The 8783-nt window shown below is 48.2% G+C and overlaps 1 protein-coding gene across 2 annotated transcripts in view; it reads left to right on the forward strand.

Annotated features, from left to right (window-relative positions):
* Positions 1 to 8783, forward strand: part of Slc36a1 (solute carrier family 36 member 1) — a 36874-nt gene that overhangs the window by 19559 nt on the left and 8532 nt on the right. For both annotated transcript variants that reach the window (XM_031352521.1, XM_031352520.1), the window contains exons 5-9: positions 24 to 119; positions 1847 to 1931; positions 3726 to 3944; positions 5472 to 5570; positions 6563 to 6729. In XM_031352521.1, the coding sequence (XP_031208381.1) occupies positions 24 to 119; positions 1847 to 1931; positions 3726 to 3944; positions 5472 to 5570; positions 6563 to 6729 (666 nt within the window). The remainder of the gene's footprint in view (positions 1 to 23; positions 120 to 1846; positions 1932 to 3725; positions 3945 to 5471; positions 5571 to 6562; positions 6730 to 8783) is intronic.

The raw sequence follows: 8783 nt of genomic DNA on the forward strand, positions 1-8783 counted from the left end.
CCCCCCCCCCCCCCCCCCCGCAGGCTGAACAAACCCTTTTTGGACTATGGGGACACGGTGATGTACGGACTAGAATGCAGCTCCAGCACTTGGGTCCGAAACCACTCCCACTGGGGAAGGTAACTGACCTTCTTGTTTCTGTGGCCACAGCTCCCAGTGTGGGGACCGGAGACAGGGAGGTAGGATACAGGGTACCGTGAGGAGCGGAGGATGCTGTTGGAGTTAGCTCGACAAACGGTAAGCCACGAGCCCAACCTTCTTCAGGCCTCAGCTTCCTCATCTTTAATGTTTGGGGTCTGACCTGAGGACCTCTGAGGGCTGTCCTGGCCCTCAGAGCCTGCAGCGGCTCTGATATGTTCAGCAAATGTGTTGTGTGTGGTCTCTCATAAATGGTACAAAATGATTCCAGCTTTAAAAAGGCCTTTCCCTAATGTAAATTACTTTGTTCCCACCCTGCAGGGGCTTGTGGACTTTGTAGGGTAAAAGATGCGTGGGAAGAGAAGCCGGGAACAAGACAAGAGGTGTACAATGGAGTGCATGGTCAAGGGGCTGGAGAGTAGAGTCTGGCTGCATGGGCATGGGTAGGCAAGGCAGTGTCCAGAGCAGGTGGGGAGCTTCAGGAATTTCTCCTGACTTTTCAGTGACTGGAGGGAAACAGTCCATCCTGTGTTCCTGTCTAGATGGAGGGAATTCATACTGTCAAGGCCCGAATCCTTAGCTCTGTTGTTTTGATGAAGAGGGTATTGCTGTCATTTGTGGCTCCAGCCTTTTTTTCTCCTTCTTCCCTCCCTCTCTCCCTCCCTCCTTCCCTTTTTCTTTCTTCTTGGCAAAATCACCTGTTGAGGAGCAGCCAGATTGCAGAGTGTCCACCACAGTTTGGCTGTTCAGTCAGTTCTTTCTGTCTGCATTCTTTCCTCCCCTCTTCCTCTTTTCTCCTACACATTCTTCCTCATGTTCATAGGAAGAGCATTGTGTGTGCATGGTAAGAGGACACAGTTTGAAAATAATATTAAGTTCTAGCCATGGTGCAGTGGCATGTGGAACTTTCTATACACATATGGACATACACATGTTCTTCCATTTAACCCCATTTCTCTGTGTCTCTCTCTCTGTCTCTCTCTCTCTCTGTCTCTGTCTCTCTCTCTGTCTCTCTGTCTTTCTCTCTGTCTCTCTCTGTCTCTCTCTCTCTCTCTCTCTCTCTCTCTCTCTCTCTCTCTCTCTCTCTCTCTCTCTCTCTCTCTCTCTCTCTCTCTCTCTCTCTCTCTCTCTCTCTCACAAATGGCTCTTCCTGTGTGTGCTGCTTAGAAACTTGCTTTCTCTCCTTTGATACTTTGGAGATTTTCCTCCAGAAGTAGTTCCAGCTCTAAGCCACCCTTTCTAACTGCTGTGCTGTGTTCCATTTAAGACAAGTCTGGAACCCCATTACTCTCACCGGGGCTTCAGATCATCACCTGCTGTCGTCACAGTGCTTCCACCAGTTGACCTGCAACTAGATCAGGTCTTGGGTCACAGTTGTAGGAGTTGGAGAAGGGCCTGCTTCCTAGCCTTTCATGCCAAGGGCTCTCTGTAGCTTCAGCAAGGAAGAATTGAGTTTGGTGGGTGGGCAGTAGAAGGCAGGGGCCGGGTATGCTCTGGTGATGCCCTGAGCTCATACAGAGAGGCAAAAGCCAGGGAGGGGATGTAGAGAGCACAGATACTCCCCGGTGTATCTGTACCGGTGGCACTGGCACACCTTGCCCTCTTGTCGCCCCCTGAGAGGGGAAGTCTAGGACAGCTGCACAGATGTTCATCTCCGGGGAAGCTTCCAGACCTGACTGGCTTTGCATCTGTCTCACCCTCTCTGCAGGCGCATCGTGGACTTCTTCCTCATTGTCACTCAGCTGGGATTCTGCTGCGTCTATTTTGTGTTTCTGGCGGACAACTTTAAACAGGTAGAGTTCTTCTGAAACAGGGAAGGGTGAGAGTCGAGCGGAGATTTTTGTCCACGGCTCCTGCCAAGCCAAATGCTTTGGGTTGAACCTTTGGTGTTTGATTCTCCTCTCAGCACCTGTGGTGTAAAGAGATCTTGCCTTGCCTGTGTTACCACCAGCTGGCCTGAGGTCCTTTTTGTAGTAAAAATATTAAAAATCCCAGCCTTGGGCTGGGCAGTGGTGGCACACGCCTTTAATCCCAGCACTTGGGAGGCAGAGGCTGGCAGATTTCTGAGTTCGAGGCCAGCCTGGTCTACAGAGTGAGTTCCACCAGGACAGCCAGGGCTACACAGAGAAACCCTGTCTTGAAAAAATCAGAAAAAAAAAAAAAAAAAATCCCAACCTTGGGTTTCTTCCCTGCTGTAGACCATGTATGTTCCCAAACACACAGCCTTACATTTTAATATGCTTTAGGCACAATAGCTGGGCAGCTGCCTACCCTCCATGCTGTTAGAATCTGCCTTTGATAACTCCATTATCATTTACTGTTTACCATGTTCCATCTGGGCTGCTCTTAACCCAATTGGCGGCTCTCCTCCCTCTGCTCATTCTCCCTTTATTATGTGGCTGCTGCTTCCTACCTTCTCCCTCCTCAGGTGCCCCCTCCCCCAACCTACCTCCACACAGGCCTGCAAAACTTCAACCTCACCTATGTCTCCTCTGCTCAGCTATTCACCAATCACAGTTAACCTGGGGGCCGGGACACAGGGGCAGACTCCAGGTCTTGGAGCCCCACACTTAGCATTATAGTAGAGGGTAAAAGACAAAACTTCAACACCTTTTACCCTACCTGGCTGAAGTCACCCCAACACAAGGAGAAGAAGCTCTTCTGAGGTTGGTGTGGGGTAGCTTTTGCATTCCTGGGCAGCTTGCCTGAGAAAGCTGCAGCAGGTGGTGCTGTCTAGTGTTACTCCTGTGGAAGCCTTCAGCAATGGGACCTTTACCTAAGTAGAAGTGCACAGCTCTAGGGAGGCCTCAGAATCAGTTGTCATTTTCTGTGGCTACTGGGCAGGCTTAAGTGTCAGGCTGCCCCAGCCCTTGACAGAAGCCAGGGTTATATCTCCTAGACATGGAGTGTCTGAAACCCTTGTCCCAAAAGGTTATGGAGTTAGGGCTAGAGCCTATGCCCTAGATCCCTAATAAGGGGCCTGACAGGAGGTGAAGTTTAAATAGAAGGAAAGAGATAGGTGGTCAAGGTGTGGTCCTGCCCATCATGGCCCATCACTGTCTCCACTCCAGTCTCTCCTACAAGGTGGTTTGACAGGCTGGCTTGTTGGCACTGTGTATACTCCCATCCCTTTTCCAGGAGACTAGTTCTGGTGCCAGGGACGTTTCCATCTCTCAGCATGGTATTCCTAGGGGGAATTCCAAGTGTCTAGGGGGCCAGAGTCCAGATCACTGGAAGGAGGGACTTGAGTGTTTCTTTAGAGTGCCCCCCTTCATTTTAGGCATCGCAGTTGTAGCTGGGTCAGGGCCTTCCTGAACATCAGAATGGATGCTTAAGATAAGGGTGGGAAGAGCGTACCATTAAATTCCCCCAGCATCTGTCTCCCCCATCCTTCTGTCTTGTGAAACACGATCAAACAGCTCAGAGAGTTTTCAACAATGAACACTCCAAGGAAGGCTCCTCAGCCCTCCAGAGGAGACCACGTATAATGCCAGTTGCAAACACCTGATCATTTTTCAGGACCCTCTCCAGCAAGATACCCACTGGCTCCATCACTCAGGGCTTCTCTTCCTTCCTTCTGGTTCCAGGTGATAGAGGCAGCCAACGGGACCACCACCAACTGCAACAACAATGTGACCGTGATTCCGATACCCACCATGGACTCTCGACTCTACATGCTCTCCTTCCTGCCCTTTCTGGTGCTGCTGTCTTTCATCAGGAACCTGCGTGTCTTGTCCATCTTCTCCCTGCTGGCCAACATTAGCATGTTTGTCAGCCTCATCATGATATACCAGTTCATTGTCCAGGTACAAGCCCAGGCCCTACCCCATCCTGTGGAATAGGAGAAATCAAATGGTAGGATCACAGCACTGCCTACAGATGTGGTATTTAGGTTAGACATTGCATAATTTCCTGGAGATGGGAACAATGTTTATTCCAGAGAGGCCTCCTTTGACAGACTAGGAATTACTCCACCTAGGTCTTTCAGCTTATGTATTTTATAACATTTTCCTCAAGCTTTTAATTCATTGGTCTTGCTTGTTGTAGAGTTGAACTGGGGTCATAATTTGCAAGCTTCTTTGTATAGGGAACTCTCTCCACTTCGTTGGTTGAGTTGTAGGCCAGCATGGTCAGCGTAGCTTTTTTGATGGATGGGATAATGGCTAACCTGCTCGCCTGTCTCAGTCACATAGCCACCATATCTGTGATCTGTGAAACACCCCACTCACAGCTCCATTTGATTGATAGACAAACCCGGTAGCTAGCTGTCAGTCACTAACCTGTGGGTAGCACCTACTTGTAGGACCATCCGTGACTCAGGACTATTTACCACATGAATTTACACTTAGGTCTCGCTTTAGAGCAAACACACCTATTTGTCTTCATCCTGTATACTAAAGTGCTTTTTTTTTTAAGAGTGAAGTTTTAAAAAAATTAATTATGCATATAAGTGTGGGCATGTGTAGATGAGGATAGGAGCCATGGAGACCACAAGAGGGTGATCCCCCTGCAGTCATGGAACAGTAGTGAGGTACCCGGTGTAGGTGCTGGGTGTTTAGTCTTCTGCCAGAGCAGCATGTGCTCTAACAACTGAGCCACCCCACCCCAAGCTTTGACTTTCTTCTTCTTTTTTTTAATTCTAAAAATGTTTATTTAATCAGACAGTGATTTATGGACTAGACATCTCAAATTTCAACTATTTGGTTTCCAGTAAAGAAACAGTAGGGGATGCATTTTAAATGTATGCAGGAATGTGAAAGGAAGCTTTGAATACTTAAGATAGAATGATAGCATACTGATTCCAAGTTATTGATGAGTTGATACTTTTAGGCTTGTTATTTCTGTTTTATTTTTCTAGCATATAACTATTCAACCTAGAGGTCTACATTGTTACAGCAGTTTCAAACTCTTGCCTTCACAATTATTTATTTATTTTTTTTAAGCTTTGACTTTCATGTTTAAAATATATTCATTTCGCTACCTTTTCTCAGCATTTCTCAGCATTCTCCTCACGTGCCTCGCGATACTTTTAAAGTGCTCCGTTCCTTTTATCTCTTGAGTTTCTTTGATATTAAATGTCTGGGGATGGCATCACCAAGTGAAAGAGCGTGAAGCTTTATGCAGGCATCAGCGTGCGAGAGGCTTATGGTAGAGTGGGCAGATCTTTATCCAGAGCAAGTAGGGACTTCCCAACCCAAGGAGTCCCTACTGTCTCCATCTTATCTGTCAGTTTCTTGTTTGGGGAAATCTTGGATTTAGGAGAAGGTGTGCTCTGACTGATGCTTCAAAGCCCACATCTCTGAAAAGCCCTTGGCTTTGTTCATCTTTTCCAGAGGATCCCAGACCCCAGCCACCTCCCCTTGGTGGCTCCGTGGAAGACCTACCCTCTGTTCTTTGGCACGGCGATTTTTGCTTTTGAAGGCATTGGAGTGGTAAGAAGGGTACTGTGGCTTGGGCCTGAGTGCTACCTGCCACCCCCAGTGTCCTCATTGACTCTGCTTCAGTGCTCAGGAAACCCCATCAGAAATTATTTCTTGAGCTGGATGTGGTGGCACCTGCCCGTGGTCACAGCACTCAGGAGGTGGGTGAGGGAGTATCAGGTGTTTAGGCCGTCACTGGCTACAGTTTAAGGCCAGCCAGGTACTTAAGACCCTTCCCCTCTGCACTCCCCTCCCCACAAAATTAAAGAAGGGAAGTTCACACTTAGGAAAATTGGCTGGAGGCTGCCATCTCAGGTCAGGTGTCAGAGTCTTGCTGGGAGCCATACTGCTTCAGAGGTGAAGGAAGGGCAGTCCCGGCCCTTGGCAAGCCGACAGAGGACAGAGGGAATTCCAGTCTTACCTCTCCTCACTTCTGATTAAATGGCAGGTTCTGAAGCCCCTTGTATGCATGAGAGTGCAGTTGTTGATAGAATAACTGATTTCACTGTGCACTAAAGGAAAGTATACTTGGAGGTCTGGTAATAGAGAATCTATTTTCTTTTAAGATTGTGTGTGTGTTTTCATGTGTGGATGCATGTGTTCACGTGTGCAGACATGTGTGTGCTTTTGTGTGTGTGCATGCATGTATATGCGCTTGTGTGCTTGGAGGCCAGAAGTCAACATCAGCTATCTTCCCCAGCCACTCTCTGTTTTTGGAGGTGACGTCTTTCACTGAGCCTAGAATTCTCAGCTTTAGCTAGACTGTTATCTGGCCAGTGGGTTCCATTGGCAGCCAGTCCTCCCACCCCAACCCACCTCTGCTAGGTGCCGGGGTTACAGATGCATGCCACCACACCCAGCTTTTTTGTGGGTTCTGGGCATCTCCTATGTGCATAGCAAGCTCCTTAGTGGCGGAGCCGTCTCCCCGGCCCCTGATGGCACTCCTTTTGTCTTGTGTTTACTTCTTTCTCACATGCTCTCCTTCCCTTACTGCTGTTTTGTAGGTTCTACCCCTTGAGAACAAAATGAAGGACTCACAGAAATTCCCACTGATCCTGTATTTGGGGATGGCTATCATCACTGTGCTCTACATCAGCCTGGGGAGCCTGGGGTACCTGCAGTTTGGAGCTAATATCAAGGGCAGCATCACACTCAACCTGCCCAACTGCTGGTATGTGTGGGGTCGGAAACTTCCAGCATAGGTCAGAATGTGGCTTTTTCTTGTCACTTGGCTACCCTGAGCTTGTGTGGTCCTAGAGCAGCTTGTACTGAATTCATGTGTGAATCTTCCACCTGTTAAGACATTTCTCCTGGGAAATATTGAGCCCAGAAGGGCCGAGTGCCCACGGTGTGTGCCTAAACCCATTCCAGACTCTTGTGATTGGAGGACGGTCTGCCTGGTTAGTTACCGGTGTGCCCTGCAAGTAGGAGTGTCTCACCCGGGATTGTTGGGAGTCCTTCATCAAGTGTCTTTCCCAGTGGACATGCTTGGGGAATCACTTGAGACTTACAGAAGTGCCTGGATGTCACAGAACATGTGCTGAGCCATCTCTGGAAGACCAGAACCTCATTGTAAAGAGCATCTGTTTGCCCACACTGAGAAACTGGTTAATGCCGAGGGACCTAGAGCAGCCTTCCCATCCAGCTATTATTCTGAGTGGTGAGACTTTGGCTCAGCAGGGTCAGTGTGTAGCATAGGATCCCTAGTCAGCAGGCATCTGAAGACAAAGCTCATTGCATCTCCAACCAAATGGGCTGTTGTTCAGACTGATTTCAATCATTCCCTCTGGGACTACTTCTAAATTACTGAATGTGCCTTCAAATGCTGGCTGGGGCTGTGTTCTCATTCCCCAAAGGGTGCCTAGCTCAGGAACACCAGATAGCCAGCCCACACCATCTGACCCCAGTGAGCAGCTGTCTTCCCTCAGGTGCCTAATCCAGCTGAGCTCAAGTCACCCTTATGTTCCTGTGCAAGTTCAGTTTACCTGGGTGTCCCTGCAGGGGGCTCCTGACTCCAGATTTAACAGCTCTCTGGAGGGCTCCGGGGCTTAACTCAGAGCACACCAGCACAGAGGGTTTTTTTTTTGTTGTTGTTTTGTTTTGCTTTTCTCTCAAAGAGTTTTTATTGTCTGTACTTAGCAAGAGAGCCTGGCGGTGGTGGCGCAAGCCTTTAATCCCAGCACTTGGGAGGCAGAGGCAGGCGGATTTCTGAGTTTGAGGCCAGCCTGGTCTACAGAGTGAGTTCCAGGACAGCCAGGACTACACAGAGAAACCCTGTCTCGAAAAACCAAAATAAATAAATAAATAAATAAATAAATAAATAAATAAATAAATAAATGAAAGGAGAGACAGGAAAAGACTCCTCCACCCCCAAACTCCCAGTGTTCTTATAGTTTAAGAACCTCATCTGGGTGTTTAGCTCAACTACAGAGATGACCTGTTCTCATTACACATATAAGACATTTAAGTCAATTCCAAAGAATGGCCAGTGGCTCTCACTGGCACTGTCATAGGCACAGGTCTTGCTAAAGGTGGAGTTCTGCTGGTGAGGGTGGCCTTTCCTGTGTGTACTAAGTCAGAAAGCTCTAGGGGTCTATGCTCTAGGGGCAAGCTGGAGCACCCCATAGCATGTCAGTGGCCTCTGGGAGAGTCTCAGAGGTCTGTGGTAAAAGGCGGCCCCTTAGGGATGGGGAGGGGCCTGTGTTGCTTCCCAGGGGGCTTCCCTGGCCACTAGCTGACTCTAAGATACCTGACTTAGATGGCAAGGGTATTTACTCTTGTACACAGGGCAGAGTCCAGATACAGAAGGTATATAGAGAACGTTTTACCACACCCTGGTCACAGGCTCCAAATTCGGAGTGTGGCACTCTGAGTGTGTAAGAATGTGTGTTTGAGGGTTTTCTTTCCTTCCTTCCTTCTTTCTTTCTCTCTTTCTTTCTTTCTTCCTTCCTTTCTTCCTTTCTTCCTTTCTTTTGTTCGTTTTTTGAAAAAAAGTTCTCCTGTAGTTCTCCTGTAGCTCGTCTGAAATTCAGTATGTAGCAGAGGCTGACCTTGAACTCTCAGTCCACCTGTCTCCCTCTCGGGAGAGCTAGTATGCTGTGCCTGGCTCATGTCCTTATTTTGAAGAGCTAGCCAGTTTTCTATGAATTAACATTTCATTTTTATAGCCTTCCCTTGCATAAAAGCTATGGAGAACTTTTTAAAAATTAATTTGTATTGTATGTT

Source organism: Mastomys coucha, unplaced genomic scaffold, assembly GCF_008632895.1.
Source record: "Mastomys coucha isolate ucsf_1 unplaced genomic scaffold, UCSF_Mcou_1 pScaffold5, whole genome shotgun sequence".
Classification (NCBI taxonomy): Eukaryota; Metazoa; Chordata; class Mammalia; order Rodentia; family Muridae; genus Mastomys; species Mastomys coucha.